Source organism: Zea mays, chromosome 7 (assembly GCF_902167145.1).
Source record: "Zea mays cultivar B73 chromosome 7, Zm-B73-REFERENCE-NAM-5.0, whole genome shotgun sequence".
Classification (NCBI taxonomy): domain Eukaryota; kingdom Viridiplantae; phylum Streptophyta; class Magnoliopsida; order Poales; family Poaceae; genus Zea; species Zea mays.
Window position 1 is genome coordinate 136,089,115 of NC_050102.1, and position 16,826 is coordinate 136,105,940.

At 42.4% G+C, this 16,826-nt stretch overlaps 1 protein-coding gene across 1 annotated transcript; it reads right to left on the reverse strand.

The window, feature by feature from the left end:
* Positions 1-460: 460 nt before the first annotated feature.
* LOC100191832 (RNA 3-terminal phosphate cyclase-like protein) lies at positions 461-4,139 on the reverse strand. The gene is made up of 6 exons (NM_001137256.1): positions 3,866-4,139; positions 3,618-3,767; positions 1,926-2,107; positions 1,664-1,839; positions 1,334-1,544; positions 461-964 (listed from the first exon to the last, which is right to left on the reverse strand). The coding sequence occupies exons 1-6, from the start codon at positions 4,068-4,070 to the stop codon at positions 755-757; spliced, it is 1,134 nt and encodes a 377-aa protein (NP_001130728.1). The 5' UTR covers positions 4,071-4,139; the 3' UTR covers positions 461-754.
* Positions 4,140-16,826: the final 12,687 nt, after the last annotated feature.

Genomic DNA, 16,826 nt, shown 5'->3' on the forward strand with positions numbered 1-16,826 from the left:
TTTAGTTTAAAAATAAACTAGTGAACGATAAATATTCGAGAACCGAGATAATGTTCGGTTTTTACAGATTGGAGGCTCAGAACAAAACCTAGCTGAATTTCTTTTTTATTTGTCACGATTTAGTTTAAAAATAAACTAGTGAACGACAATATTCGAGAACTAAGGTAGTATAAGTTTTGATAAGCTGAAACAAATCCTGATACCATTTGTGGACAAACGAACGGTTCCTTACGCTGTTGTAACAACTACCGATAACCCCATGATACTAGAGTGCCACAAGCGCGGCCTGTAATTGCTACTGGTACGGTGATACCTGACTGCTCACCGCCACCAGCGTGCCTTGAGCAACTCCAATTCATGTGTCCACAGGACAGCATGGTCAAACAAAATGCCAGAAGTGGATTCCAAAGCCCACAGGACAATTTGATCAAACAAAATGCACATGGTAAAACAAACATTTAGTCTGGACGTTTGTCACCTTTTCTTCATTTCTATGTATCAGCATGTCATGGCATAGTTGGAGTGAAGCAATGTGATGCAAAAATGTGTCGACAATACAGGGCATCATGATCAGAACAATCCATTCTAATACTGATGTACATCGGTGATGTCTAAGACATCATGGACCTCGAATAGAATTTCAGCAGTAACAGCTAAGGGAAACTCCTACACTGTTGTTTGCAGTTACAAATAGGGTCTCATAGTAGTCTCTTGATGTGGCATGGATCCTTCATCAGATTAATGGTCATGTTGCTTATGAAATCTTCCGAGCAAGATTCTTCACTCCCGCGCCAACACATTTTAAAGTAACGGTGTTTGAATTGGGATCAGGCTTGATGATGAACTTGACGTCAAGAAAATCTCTGATGTTTCGAAGTGTCTCTATACCATATGGAGTCAACTGTCCCACACGAACCTTTGATACATCCGGTGGGCATAAAGCACACAGAATAAATAGGAGGCCCTGCAAGCATTTAAGATAAAATCACTAAACAAAAGCATCTGTAACTTATGCATGGAATATCATCAGGATAGACAACAAGCAATTTAAGATGGGCAAACATAAATGTACAGCACTGTCAGTCCAAGAGAGGACAACATTTTTTAAGAGAAAGTAGATCGTTGAAAAAAATCATATCTAGTTATCCACATGCCATGTAGAACTTGCAGCTTGTCTGTAGTAGACACAAACAGTCCAAAAGAACAAAATGCTTCACTGTCCTGTACTCCTGTCTAAGCTTCACTGAGCCCATAACAATATATACAGCTATCATCGAGCTTAACACCAGGCAAAATTCAGAAATACATAGAATGCTTGCATAAAAGCCCAGACCTGATGTGTAGAATCAACAACACCTCCTTGAGCCACCTCTTCTAGTAGCATTGATGCAGCTTGAACACCAAGATCCTCCGGAGAAGTCAGCTCAGGCTTCTCAGATTCTTCATTTATTTCATCAACACTAGGATAACTCACAGTGACATCTACAGAGAGCAGGCATCCCGTAGTGGTCTCAGCAACTAACGATACACCATAGCCTGGTGACCTGCCACATATCAAAGAAAAGATGAAAAGAACTGGCCAATTTCTGAGTGGCCACTTATAAGATACAACACGAAAGAGTGCAGTTATCAAAATTCAATAGGATTGGAAAAGGAAAAGTACCTCCCACCAGCAGAACCAGATCTATGATCCGTGTGTATATGAACATCAGGAATGAAACGATTGAAGATTCCACGTGCAGCATAAATGATGCGGTTTTCCAACTGTGGAGATACTCTAGTGGAGAACGAAACACCCCTTATCCTCTTCACCATACCTTCATCTACCCAATTTGCTGCCTGTGAATGTAATTATCAATTTATCATCAGGTGTCAATGTCAGAAGAATTGAGATATAATCAAAAGGAAACCAAAATGAAACGCACCGTCAATGTGCTATTTATATTGCGAACCCGGAGAAACACCTCACCACCACCAAGAGGAGGAGATCCACGGCTGTCAATATTTAGATCGAAACCATCCAGAGGAACACCAAAGTGCTTGAGCATATGCAAGGTTGTTGTCCGGAAAGTATCCACAGAAGGATCCTTTGTATCATTAGTGATTCCTAAAAGCAGGACATTAGTTTCAGACTATGAAACACTACATCACACAGCCATCCTTGAGAAGATAATTAGAAATGTGGCTTATTTTAACACCTGTCTCTAGTATTTATTTTATCACCATTCTTGTCATATAAACAATTTGTTTGATCGTTTGCACTCTTTGTTGTAGGCTAAAGCCTGAACGTGCAGAGGATTTGTTATTTGTGCACTAAAATCTGTGTATCCTTTCAAGAAAATATGAAGAATATTCAAGTGGTCCAACAAGAATGTGGGATGTTGGAGGAGATAGCCATGAAGTGTTTGAGGGCGGTGCTGGTTTTCTTTAGGAAGCTACTATCACTTGATGTCCCTGAGTTGGAGGCAATTCTAGATGATATGACTGAACTTGAGCTTTCTCAATCCTAGTGGTGCAGGACCTTCGGCAGGGACACATTGAGCCATTGAGGAAACATTTCATTGTGTTGCACCGTTGTTACTTGCTAGTTGTGGACTTATTTTTATGTTGTATTGGTTGTCTTGGTGCCTTGCTACTTCTGAACTGTGATGTGTGAAGTGTGAACTTGTTATGTTTGTGACCTTGAATTGTTATTATTGTGTGGCTATGTGTCTTTGTGTTATGTATTCAGCTCTTGGCTTGGTTATGCACCTTTTAAAATGATTCAAAATGTCTATTGTCTGTTACTTTGTTACTCTATTACTAATATGTTGTTTGTAATTATGTAATGTTCATGCTTTTTTGGAGAATGGACACTGACAGCAGACATGGACAATTCACATTTATCAGGTAACAAACAACCAATGTCTGATTTATAAATACTTTGTTATTTTCTGCATTTGGATGTATATATATGTATCCATGTATCCTATTTGTTTTAGACATTGCCATATCAGGGTATCGGCATATCACATATCCATATCCCGTATCAAGGCAACGTAGGTGGTGAATGCACTCGATTTCGGTCAGGTAAATAATATTACAGACAACCAACTTCATGAAAAGAGAACATGATCAAGCAGCTAGGAGTCTGAAGATGTCGACCTCTTAGGGATTCTCCAACAACAAAGAAAGACCCTTTGTATGTAAGAAATTAGGCTGAGCAACAAAAAAGTAGCTAACAACCTAGACCCTTTGTATGCAAGAAAAATAGGCCAAGAAAATCAAAATAGCTCACAACCTAGCCAGGCATTGGAGGCACACTTTTCATTCAACTTTCATGTAAGCATGTAGGCCACTGAGTGCATTGTCCGAACAACAGGTATTGCAAAATGTACACTAGGATGATTTCCATCTCATTTCTCTGACTTATTTTTAATGAATAAAGGTGCCAAAAGGAATAGCACGAGGGTATCAACCAGCACCCTGACACTTCGCTAGCACAATTCAACCACTTCAACGAAATCCAGACCAAACAATTTCTATTGCAGCTACAATCACGAAGAAATTCCAAATTCTTTGGAGCAATCCATTTGGCCTGACACTTAAAGCACAGCACAAACAGATGAGACACTCACCTTTAAGCCGAATCGATATAGGGGCCCTCGAAAATAGACCAAGCAGTATGAGTGGCTCAAGAAAGTATCCAATACCCCGGTGCACCCCGCAGTCGTGCTCAAGGCCCTTTCCCCCTATAATCACCCCCGGCCGGTACCTCAGCTTCGTTCCTGCAAGCACCACACAACCATAAGCACCTGCACCCCCAGAACCAAACACAAAAGCAGAACGCACAACCACAATCAAGCTCACGGGGGTAAGTCCATGCCTGTCTCGTTGAGGTCAATGGTGTGATGGTCTGAGATCTTGTCGAGGAGGCGGAGGAGGGAGACCTCGTAAGGGCGGAGCCCCGGCGAAGCGTCCCCAGAGCGGATGTCCTCGATGGTGACAGCGGTAGAGGTGAGCGTCGCCAGCACCAGCCGCTGCCGGAAGTGGCGGCTGCCGTATAGACGACGGCTCTTGTCTCGCCCCATCTCTGGGGCCGTCACGCGGCAGGGGCGGACGCCGGGAGGGGTTAGGGTTTTGGCGCGCGGCGGCGAGGCTGGTCCCGGCGGGTGGCCGCAGCTTGAGGCATTTTTATTGCAGCAGTGGAGAAGACCCACGTGTTGGGTCAGATAGAATTACTAGGCCCACACTGAAGTCTCTTGGGCCTCAAGTAATGGCCCATGTAGTGTCGCTCATGATTAATTTCTTACTGCCTGTGTGACTGTCTATAATATAGCTCGTTCAAAAAAATATGACAACTTCAATAAATTAGTTTACAAGATTGTGTTCCTATCCTAAACCGCTAAAGATAATTGTTAGTTTGCTAATAAATTATTAGCTGGCTAGTACGATGCCCGTGCGATGCGACGGCACACAAATTATTTGATAAAATATTAATACACAAAGAAAATATATAATAAAGAAAACATGTGTATATCAATAACACTATACCATGGAAACAACGATCTTAGGTTAACAACACTCATATTTTTTTGTCATTTCATCTAAAAAAACCATATTGGTTACTGAATTTGCAGATACTACTACACATGTTCCAAAATAATAAATTAGGAGATAACATTAACAAACTTACATTATTGAGTTGATGGTAACTATTAGCAGTTATTCATTTCTAGGCCTACAATCTTGCTCACACTAACACACACAAAAAAGAGAAATGGACACATGAGTTAAAAATTAGTATAGAACATAGATATAAAATAACAAACATAACTATAATATACATGTGGTAAAATATCATCATAACACTAATACAACACAGAAGCCACCTAATGGATCTCGCCAAATCAATCCATAGCTCAACTAACTTTAGTTAACTGGCCTAGATCAGAACTGTTTGTGCGTGGAAAAAAACTATTTTGGAAAACAAAACAAAAAGCTTAAATCTCCTTGACAAATCAATTCATAGGTCAACTAATTGTAGTTATCTAGCTTTAGAAAGTGCATGTTATTGACCAAAAACAATCTTATCTCCAATGAAAACAGATACACATGGACAGGTGAATGAACGTGATGGTGAAAGTCGACGAAAAGTCTCCCACAGTGAAGAATAGAAAGAAACCAAAATAAATAGGGAAAAAACAAACGGAGGGCATGCTCAGAAATCAGCAGCAGGAATGACCATAATTCATGATGAAGTAGCAAAAAAAAGAATGAGGTGAGTTGAGGAATGGAGGTTCACCATCCCTCAATGACTCTGATCTCCAGCCTCCAACGTCCCCATAATGGTATAAACAGAGGAGACACAAGACATTAGAACAGGCATCAGAATAGACGAAGTATGTAATTTATTCTCTGTTTTCTGAATTAGAAAGAAAATAACCAGGTGGAAATGTTCTAAAAATATATAGCGGTCATAAGTAGTATAGTTATCAATACTATGTGATGATATAGAAACCAAATCCTAAAATTACAAATGGAATAATGAATGTTTGAAAGACAAAAATGCAACATGGAATTATTTGAATAAGGTCAGTATCAGTACACCTTACTTTGTGAACTACAATATGTTTAAGAAGGTATTTGAAATAAAAGTAGTCACTCAGTTGAAATACAGAATAGCAGTAACTCATGTTGGTCCACCATCCAGAATTATGGGCTCGGCCATGAGCTAGATTTAGTCTATTATAGAGGATGCTAGATGTTGTATCCCAAGCAGGTAATAGTCGAACTGTAATATCTTTAGCCTTATCATGAAATACTTTATCACCAGACATCAAGTACAGCAGATGGTAAATAACTATTGTATGTACATCAGTCGTGTTCTATTTACTGTACTGGGTTTCACAATCACACACTCTTGTCTGACAATAACAGGGGAGATGTTGTGGAGATAAACACCTGAGTCGCGTTGTCAGGGAAGAACGGCATGCACAGGAACAGTCATGTTCTATTTACTGTACTGGGTTTCACAATCACACACTCTTGTCTGACAATGACAGGGGAGATGTTGTGGAGATAGACACCTGGGTCGCGTTGTCACAGAAGAACGGCATGCACAGGAACAATATTGTGTGGGTTCGCATGCATTGGCGGGTTGGCAGGCTGCCAGCACATTTCAGTCCAACGACAGCATAGGTGACAACCAACAAAGCTCTGTTCTTCTGTTGCTCATAGGATGAAAGAAGAGTATTGGGAACCTGGAGAAATCATGTCCCGTCAGTCTCAGTTAGAGATGGTTGTTAAGCTATATGAGCAAATGTTTGGCCCAAAATATGCTATCATATGTTGAAAATCATAACCAGTCCTTTGGGATTTTGTTGTATAAATCAACGGCTCATGCGTGCGCGTCTAGTAGTACACACACCAGACCACAGGTCGCATGTGGTTGCCTCCTTGAGGTGCAATGAGCATGGTGGGACGCATAGTGCGAGGCTTCAAGGGCATCCTCCAGGTCGGGCTGCGCAAAAAATAGAATAAAATGTACCCTCATATGGTACATTATTATTTGGTTAAAACACTACAGAACCAAACGAAGATCCAGGACACATCATAAAGATGTTCAAGAAGGATGCATATGAAAACTCACCTCCTCTAGAAGCACAAAATTTATTCTCAACAACACATATCATGGGACGCCTTCTTGGATATGCAACAGACATTCCTACTCCCACCCGATCTCTTCAATCTACATACGTAAATGTCCAAATAGAAAATGGATGCAATATCACCAACCACACAGATGGAAAAAAGAAGCCCAATAAATTTTGATCGATACCCATGCAACATAAGTCGGTGCATGCATTTCGTCGAGCGGCAAGCGTACCAACACGAACATGGAGATGCAGAACGTGACGCGGAGGTAGCCACCGTGTTGCGGATCTCCTGCGCGAACATCTCCTCCGCCTTGGGCTGCAGAACCATAGAACAGAATGTGTATAGCTAATTAAGTGTTCCAGTTCAGAAGCCTGACTACTTGATAAACATATCAAAATAGAAATAGGCAACTATACAGCGTTGTGCTATTCTATCAAACCATGCCATCCCTTTGTGCGGAGGTCTCCACATGGCGTCGAGCGCCGCGGCGTAGTACCGCAATGCGCGCGAACCGCACCTCCCACCATCCGGAGTTGAGGGCGTCCTCGTTTAAATCATCATAGTTTCTCCAATGCGAGTGGTTTTATCTCATTGTCTTGCTCCTTTCAGCTTCCTGTTAAGTTCCCAAAAGCTGTGATCAAATTGAAATGGAAGCAAGACAATGTTCTGGTATTTAAAATAGAACATGCAATACCTTCTCTATACCTAATTCTCAGTTTTTTTGTAAGAGGGGAACCCACTCACCAACAGTTTTGTATACCAACTCCCAATTGTCACTTATTGTGAAAACAGGAGGCGCACACTTATCTTTCCACATATGGTCTGAATTACATTAGTGGGTGGTTTTCTTCCATTTTGTTACTATCTCATGTAACCTGCCGCCATCCTTCTTTTGCTTTTAAGAAAATTATTCGACGACATTAATAGAAAAGGCAACAAAATCCCTCCATACACTTTTTAGAGTTGGAATATTATCATAAATTTGACAAATGATTTTTAGGACTCGTTGAAAATGTTCTAACAAAGTTCATGTGTAGACGAATAATTTCCACCTTTCAAACCAGAATTGTTTGTTTCCATTAGTTAAGAACATACAAAATTAAATTTGTAATTAGTAGATACTCAATAAAAAACAAACAGTACTACTATAGTTTTAGAACCTCAGGAACAGGTTCGTTATTCACTCATTTTTGAAAAATCTTCTTAACTTAAATCAAATTCAGAGGCCAATAGATTTCACCCTTGGAATTACAATTGTATTTGATAACGATCTAGAATCTTAAAAAATGTTTTAGATACAGATTATTTAAGAAATGTTTTGACAGAATTATAGCCAAGGAAAAATAGCACACAAGAAGGCACAATATGGAAGAGAATCCATAGGAAACCATATATAAAACAATGCTCATCTCATCCTCTTGAACACTATCACACCGGTCAAGGTTGTGGCCATTTGTTCCAAGCTCCTTTTCAGCACCATACTGCCATTACAACACCAATTTAAACTCCATGGATATTACATAACATAATCAAGTCAAATGGATTTAATGAAAACTCGTAACCCTCAAGTCTTTATCATCAAGCGTCACTTCTTTAGACTGAGGCACATGCAAATGCTCAGCCACAGCAACCGTGGGCTTTGGAACAACATCATTGTCATTACTGTCTTCAAAAGAAGGATTTGATCTGAAATCCAAAGTAAAGAAAAGAAAACATTGTTTAAGGTTCATGATTTGTGTGTGGGAAGTGGATTGGGATGAAATTATGGAAACCTCAGAAAAAAAATCAGTACTTTTGTAGAACCTCGATCTTACGAAGGCAGATCCTTTACAGGATAGATAAATGAGAACAACCTCTGAAAAAATTATACTACAATGAACAAAAATGAGAACAGATATAAAAATCTCACCATCTAAATTATATTCATGTGCAGATGACATGTATGTATTACTCGCAATAGCCACTATGATTCAACATGGATTGAATCAAGTTGTGCCCTACTTTCCTACACACACATACAACATAGAAACATATATCAGTGTCACAGACTCCATCAGAGAGTTGAGGCAACCTATTTTTGAACGAGAGACTCATCAAGGTGTATTTGTTCAGATTGTCTATGCAGTGCACACACTAAACAAAAAAATCGAGGTCCAGCATTTCCAACTCTAGAGCTACGATTTGTTACCATGAATAAAAAACGTCAGCCAAAATTATTTTCCCCAATCCAAGAGCCGCATTATCCAAAACCACACATGCGATTTATTGATTCCTATAACCCCAATTCTCGCCAAAAGCAGAGCACAACGTGAATTTGAAGAGACAACAGAAAGGGGAAACAGGGTTTGGGGGCTCAACAACATCGTGCCGACGCTGCAAGCTAGAATGGACAGGACGTCGCGACGCCGCAGGAGGCAGCCAGCACTAACATCACGACCATGGCAGTAAGGCGTCAAGAGGAGCAGGTTGGCGTAGGGCAGCCGAAGGAAAAAGCGAAGGAGGAGGAGGAGGACGTAGCCGTGGAGGAGAAGATCATACAGGTGGAGGCAGAGATGCCGGAGCTACGAGAGGTGAGGCCGCAGAGCAACGAGGTCGTGGAGACAGAAACGGAGGCCCATGAGCGCACGGACGATGGCTCATAGGCCATCGTTGGAGAAGAAGCAGCAACACCTGAGGGAGAAGACGAGCTTGCAACCAACATGGTGGAAGAGAAGATCATCGAGGAGATCCAGCGGGCAGAGGCGACTGAGAACTCAGGGCGGGGATGGTGTAGTGGTTCGTCTGGGTGATGGGCACGGGGGAGGTGAAGGGCAAGAGGGCGATGGATCTCAAGTTGGGATCCATCACGCGGGACAAGGTGCAGGACAAGTACACACAGTATTGGTCCTTCTTCCGCCGCCCCAAGGAGACGGCCACCAAGGCAGCGTCGACGGAGAAGGTGCCGGCCTTCGTCGACACCTTCTACAACCTCATGACCGACATCTACGAGTGGGGGTGGGGCCAGTCCTTCCACTTCTCTCCGTCCCTCCCCGGCCACTCCCACCGCGACGCCACACGCGTCCACGAGGAGCGCGTCGCCGACCTCCTCGACGCCAGGCCAGGCCACCGCCTCCTGGACGTCGGCTGCGGTGTCGGTGGGCCCATGCGTGCTATCGCCGCGCACTCGGGATCAATCGTCACAGGATCTAGGAGGTGAATGGAGAGCACGAGATCTGGGAGGTGAATGGAGAGCACGGGATCTGGGAGGTGAAGGGGATCACGAGGGCAATGGAGTTGATTGCGGAGGCGGCCACAGATGTGGGAACGAGTTGAGGATGTCACGGGTGGGAGTGGGAGGCAGAATCGTGCACCACACCATGTGTGGACGCCTACACTATCTGCTTAAGAGTAGTAGAGAATAGAGCTAAAAGGCATCAAGGCAATGACACAATAGTGATTATCATATCAGATAGAGCTAGGAGGAAATTAGAAACAAATTAAACCAAAGGGGAAAACACAAGTTGAAGTGAGCTCTGTAGCGAGTTCTTTAGATAATGAAACAGTAACATCCTAGCTAGATAATGAACTCACCATTTGTTTGGTTCCTCATCAGTCATCACTCATCAATCTTTGTCGCAGTCTACAACTGTGCCAGCTTGTCTCAGCCTGATATTTGCCCAACAGGGAGGTAAACCACATGCCCATGGAGTCAGTCACTTCATCTATAGCTAGACCAAATTAACAACGCCATGGAACAGGTACCTTCATGTATAGTCGACAGTTTCAACCTTTCTGAGACAATAGCCAAAAATAGGTGCTGGCAAATATTTCAAGTTCCTTCCAACCTACAACAAATAATAAATTCAGTTGCAGGGAGAATGTTGCAGCATTAAATGGAAAGATGAATGAATGGAATAGTCAGATAAAATACACCACTTCTTGGCCACATATTCTGAGATTTTCATTCATAAAGGATCCAGTCGCTTTGCGGACTTTAGATGATTTATCCTTTTTTAAAAAGGGTATAACTATTATATTCTTTCCATTGAAGAACACTGCTACAAATCAAACAAACAACAATCAAAAGTCAGTTTAGAGCATTGTTTGGCGAAATTTTGAAGAACTTTTTAGTAATCTATCAAACTGCGTGCATTCACTACTCTAGATTCACACCAATTTCCAAACCAGAGAATCTAAGTTCATGAATGTATTTAAATGCCTCCATCTATTATGAAATAAAATAGGACACAAAAATATGTTGAATGTACATGTAAACCGCCTCGATAGTGAAAGCTTAATGAGCTCACCTATCGGTTGCCCTTAGCAGCTGTAGCAGACACAGACATCACCACTCGCCTTGTGATTAAGCTCCAGGAGGAGCACCGCGTTCAAAGGTGCATATAGCTCACTGAAAAAATATTGAGCATGCAACTAAGGCAAATTCAACCACCTTAAAATCTGATAGAGGCAAAAGTTCCACTTAAGTATGCATCATTCAGATTCATGTGCCCCTTCTCCTACCTTCATTTTCAACCACCTTAAAATCACAACTATCACCTATTCACTGGAACTTGTGAAATGTAGAAATGGTGGATACAAAAAAAGGTGAAATGGTCATTGAAAAGCAATATTTCTTTACAATGCAAGGATTTCTACAAGAGGGTGCATTTTTTAGTGTTGCTGAGATTTTTAAATTAACAAACATGAAAGGCACTAGTGTGTGAAATTATTATCAGTTTTAGGCATTAATCGGAGTAGCAAATCCTTCCCATGCAGAATTAGTTCCACAAAAGTATAAAACACATACCATGGCGGCACACAAATTTTATAGAACATACCGCGGTGGCTCAAAGGAGTGACACGATCTCAGCAGGACGACCCAGTTGTCGACTGAGAAGTAGGCTCCTGCAAGGACGTTCGAAAGTCACATGTATAGCAAAATGAACAACATCACCTGGCTTGGTGGTCTCGTGTGTGGCCTCCCTTAAGAACCAAGTTTTGTACTCGACCAATTCCAGGAAGGCGCGCTATTTGGGGATGTGGATGGAGGGCGAGGTGTGGGGGAGATACGTACTGCTGAAATCGTGCTCTTGCCAATTCGGGGGTGGATGGGGGATATGCGGTTGGACCGTGGCCAATGCCGAGCTCCTCCAATTGGGGAGGCACTGATGGCGGCCGAGATTTGGAGCACTGGCGGCGAAGCAGCGCATGGCATGTAGCGGCTAGGGCTCGATTTTGGTAGGAGTTGGTACTGGGCGCTGATGGCGGCTAGGATTGGATGCGAGGTGGGGAAATACAATCGAGGCGGGCCGTGCCTCCATGAATTGAGCCGTCGCAGGAAGACGAACTATGTGACCACTAATCTGCGCCGCGTAAAGAAGAAACAGGAGTCAAACTGGCAGCGCCGAGATAGTGTCGTGGGAGAGGAATCGAGACCATGGAACACAGCACAACGAAACACAGGGATGGTAGAAATGGTGGAAGAGAAAAAAAGGTAGCAAATACGAAGGCGGCGGCGCTGGGCGGAGGAAAATACTCGCCTTGGTGCCATGGCCGCGTGCGCTCGTCGACCCAGCCCTTGTAGACCCGGCCGAAGCCGCCCTCCCTGAGCACCATCTCCGGCTTGAACCCGCGCATGGCGGCCCGTAGCTCGGCGAGCGTGAACTCCCTCAGCTTTGGCGCTTGCAGGACCCGCCCGACGACTGGGCCTAGGCACGGAGCACCGTCGTCGTCGCCTCCCATCTCTCGCTGCTTCGCCCCGCTGCTGTCGTCGCTCGGCTTCGGCGGCGGCGGCCATGCCGTCGTCCCCTTCGGCAGCGTTCCTGCATGAGCCACCAGCAACGGCCAGACGTCGGTCCAAGTCGAACCATCACGGTGGAGCGGCGGGATCCAGGTCTCAGGCGGGCAGGGAGGAGGCGTCGATGATGGGGGCGGGATCCAGATCTGGGGCGGACGGGGGTGGGGGCGCTGTGGATGGGGCGGTCGGGCCGAAGGGGCGGAAGATCTGGCCAAAGGGGCCCGAGCGCACGGAGTCCATGGTGTCGGGCTCGAGGTCCATGAGGACGGCGCGTGGGACGAAGCGGCCGCCGCTGGCCTCGTTGTAGTAGACGAGCGCACGCTCGAGCTGGAGGTCGGAGTCACTGGCGTACTTTCCGGTGTGGTCGATGTCGTGGTCGTCGCATATCAGGCATCGCGGAGGTGGGATTCGTTGGGGATGGGGGCGAGAGAGAGGACGGCGGTTGCTATGAGTAGTCAGGCAGCCAAGGGCGCTGACACACAGAACCAAGGAGGTGGCGGCGCAATGAGGGGAGAGGAGGAGGAAGAGGTGGCGTAGGGGCGCGGTGCGAGATTTTGGCGTGCAGGGACGCGCAGAGGCAGAGGCAGAACCAACATTGTGGACGCCTACACTCTACTCTTAAAGAGTAGTAGAGATTTTGATTGGATTGGAGCAACTAACAACAAATAGCTATTTGAGAGGTAGAGCTAATAATTAGTTGGTCCATTAACCGGTTCATTTTAAACATCCTCGTTAATTTTAACTGCTAACTATTAGTTTTAAAGGCTTATAACAAGGTCCAATAAATTAGAACGTTTCAAACAGAGAATTTACTTCCATAATCCAGTTGCTATTGCATCATCTAGCGAGTCTTTGTAACTATATATTTTTCATAACTGCAATTGGTACTTCTGTCATGCAAAATTTTTAAGATATACATTTTCATAGTTGCATTTGGTACTTACCAAGAAAATAACTTCGGTTTTTCAACTGAGTGTTTGGTTCCCGTAGTCCCTAAAATACTAAACGGTGTAACTAAAATAGGTCTTTTAAATATGATTTCTGGACATTAAAGTTTAGTCCCTAAAGTTTAGAAGTGACTAAAGTCCTGTTTGGTTTGGTTAGAGGGATTAAAGATTAGTCCCTTCATTTTAGTCAAATTTAGTCCCTAAATTGCTAAATGGTGGGACTAAAATAGAGATTAAACTGTTTTAGTCTCTAATCCTTTAAATGATGACTAAAAAGGACTGAACCATATTAATTCTATATTTTGCCCCTCATTTATTATAGTTGCACCAATGGCAGGAGAATATTAAAGAGCATTTTGATCTTCTTATAAGACATTTAATGTGTTTGAATACTTTTAGTCAATAAAACTGAACAAGATAGGGACTGAACTTTAGTCTTTCAACTAAACTTTAGTCACACGACTAAATAAACCAAACAGGCTTTAAAGGACTCAAACACCCCCTTAGTGAGTTTAGCATTGCTAAGTCATGTTCGCCATTTACCTTAACTAGTCTATCAAATTATACTCTCACATAGGCTAAAAATTTAAAAAGACATAAATGTTAGTTGCTATTTAATATCTTTTACTAACAAAAACCAATTATATGAAATTATGTATTATTGTCCCTATTTGTTTTCTAACACAATATAAATAGTAAATGTTGCAGTCTTTATGCATTTGAGATAAAATTACCAATTACTGGTTTACATGTTTCTTCATCTATATTTATATTTTCTATGTCACTTTTGTGTATCTTGAATAATCATTTAGTTTTGCCTTAGTTAAACTATAGTGACTCTTGTGTACCACATGTATTATATCATAAAAAATCTAAACTTTATTTTTCAAAACTTAGCCTTATTACATGTTATAGAATTTTTCTAATCCTATAGTTAATTTTAAATTATTGCATTTATTGTATATTTTGTTACCTCTTTTTTGGAGGAATTTAAGTCATTTGAAACATGCACCATGTCGGTTAAAATCAGTTCTAACACTTGAAGTGAGATCTAGTGTAGGGTTACACTAATATATAGGATGGTAATGAGTCGAATTTAGTGTGGGTTGAGTAAATACTTGTCCTCGATAATGTTTGTGATATTTGTCGATGTGAAAATTGCTTAGAAGGGGTGAATAGACAAAACATGAAATTTATCGCTTAAAAACAAAACTTGATCCCAATTGGAGGTTGATATGGTTTAATCGGAGCAAATAGTTAAGTTCTACTTACGTATGTTGCTCTCTTGAATGTGACAAATTGAGCATCAAGAGAATGTATAATGAGGAACAATCGCAAGAGAACTTAGGGAGGAAAGGAGGAAAACAAATTGCAAACTAGAGAACACAAGAACATGACAATCTGTTTATGGAGTTCGATTTTCCAATAAAACCCATGTCTCCGTTGATGAGTCTAAAAGTCGCCTAGAGGGGGGATGAATAGGTGGAATCTGAAATTTACAACTTAAAACACAATCTACAAGCCGAGGTTAGCGTTAGAATTAAATTCGAGTCCGAGAGAGAGGGCGAAAACAAATCGACCAAGAAAAAAAGCGGATGACACGGTGATTTGTTTTACCGAGGTTCGGTTCTTGAGAACCTAGTCCCCGTTGAGGTGGTCACAAAGACTGGGTCTCTTTCAACCCTTTCCCTCTCTCAAACGGTCACCTAGACCGAGTGAGCTTTCTCCTTGATCAAACGGGTCACTTAGACCCCACAAGGACCACTACAAACTTAGTGTCTCTTGCTTTGATTACAAGTCACTTAGAGAACAAGAATGAGAAAGAAGAAAGCAATCCAAGAACAAGAGCTCAAAGAACACGAGCAAAACTTTCTCTCTAGTCACTAGGTGTTTGGAGTGAATTTGGGACTTGGAGAGGCTTTGATTCTTTTGAATTATGTCTTGTATTGATTGCACTAGCTCTTGTATTGAATGAGATGTCTGTAAAACTTGGATGCTTGGAGTGGTGGTGGTTGGGGGGTATTTATAGCCCTCAACCACCACATAGCCGTTGGGGAGGCTGTCTGTCGAAGGGCGCACCTAACAGTCCGGTGTGCCACCGGACACTGTCTGGTGCGCCAGCCACGTCATCCAACCGTTAAGGTTCTGAAGATTCTGACCGTTGGAGCGCTGACTTCATGTCGCATCGGATAGTCTGGTACAGCACCGAACATGTACTATTCACTGTCCGGTGCGCCTCTGATGCTTGCTCTGACTTCTGCGCGCACTGTTCACGCATTGTTCACGCTTTTGCAGATGACCGTTGCGCTGGATAGTTGTTGCTCCGCTAGTGCACCGAACAGTCCGGTGGCACACCGGACAATCCGGTGAATTATAGCGAAGCGGCGCCTGAGAAACCCGAAGGTAAAGAGTTCAGACTATATGGCCCCTGGTGCACCGGACAGTCCGGTGCGCTAGACCAGGGTTCTCTTCGGTTTCTTTTGCTCCTTTCTTTTGAACCCTAACTTGATCTTTTTATTGGTTTGTGCCGAACCTTTATGCACCTGTAGAATACATAATCTAGAGCAAACTAGTTAGTCCAATATTTGTGTTGGGCATTCAACCACCAAAATTATTTATAGGAAAAGGTTTGACCCTATTTCCCTTTCGATCTCCCCTTTTTGGTGATTGATGCCAACACAAACCAAAGCAAATATATAAGTGCAGAATTGAACTAGTTTGCATAATGTAAGTGCATAGGTTACTTAGAATTAAACCAATTTTATAATTTCACTAGATATGCATGGATTGCTTTCTTTTATTTAACATTTTGGACCATGCTTGCACCACTTGTTTTGTTTTTGCAAATTCTTCGGAAAATTCTTTTCAAAATTCTTTTGCAAGTAGTCAAAGGTATATGAATAAGATTGTACGAAGCATTTTCATGATTTGAAATTTTTCCCCTATTTCAAATGCTTTTCCTTTGACTAAAACAAAACTCCCCCTGAATGAAATTCTCCCCTTAGTGTTCAAGAGGGTTTTACTAATTTTTGAAAATACTAAAGACTTCTCCCCCTTTTGAAAACACATTAAGATACCAATTTGAAAACTTCACTTTAAAATTTGGTGGTGGTGCGGTTCTTTTGCTTTGGGCTAATACTTTCTCCCCCTTTGGCATTAATCACCAAAAACGGAGACATTGAGAGCCCTTTAACATTTTCTCCCCCTTTGGTAAACAATGAAAGATTATACCAAATTGGAGAGTGGTGTGAAGTAACGACGAAGTGTAAATGATATCGGTAGAGTGGAGTGGAAACCTTGTCTTCGTCGAGTACTCCATTTCCCTTTCAATCTACGACTTAGCATATAAACACACTTGGAAACACATTAGTCTTAGCAAATGAAAGAGATAATATCAAAGGTATATAAATGAGCAATGTGTGCAATGTTTCAATCAAAATTCCGAGAATCAAGAATATTTAGCT

Coding starts and splice junctions, on each gene's coding strand:
- LOC100191832 (NM_001137256.1), bottom strand. CDS start 4,070: ATGGGGCGAGACAAGAGCCGTCGTCTATACGGCAGCCGCCACTTCCGG. Junction 2,108..3,617: donor TATATCGATTCGGCTTAAAG/GTGAGTGTCTCA, acceptor TCCTGCTTTTAG/GAATCACTAATGATACAAAG. Junction 965..1,333: donor TTGTTGATTCTACACATCAG/GTCTGGGCTTTT, acceptor AAATGCTTGCAG/GGCCTCCTATTTATTCTGTG.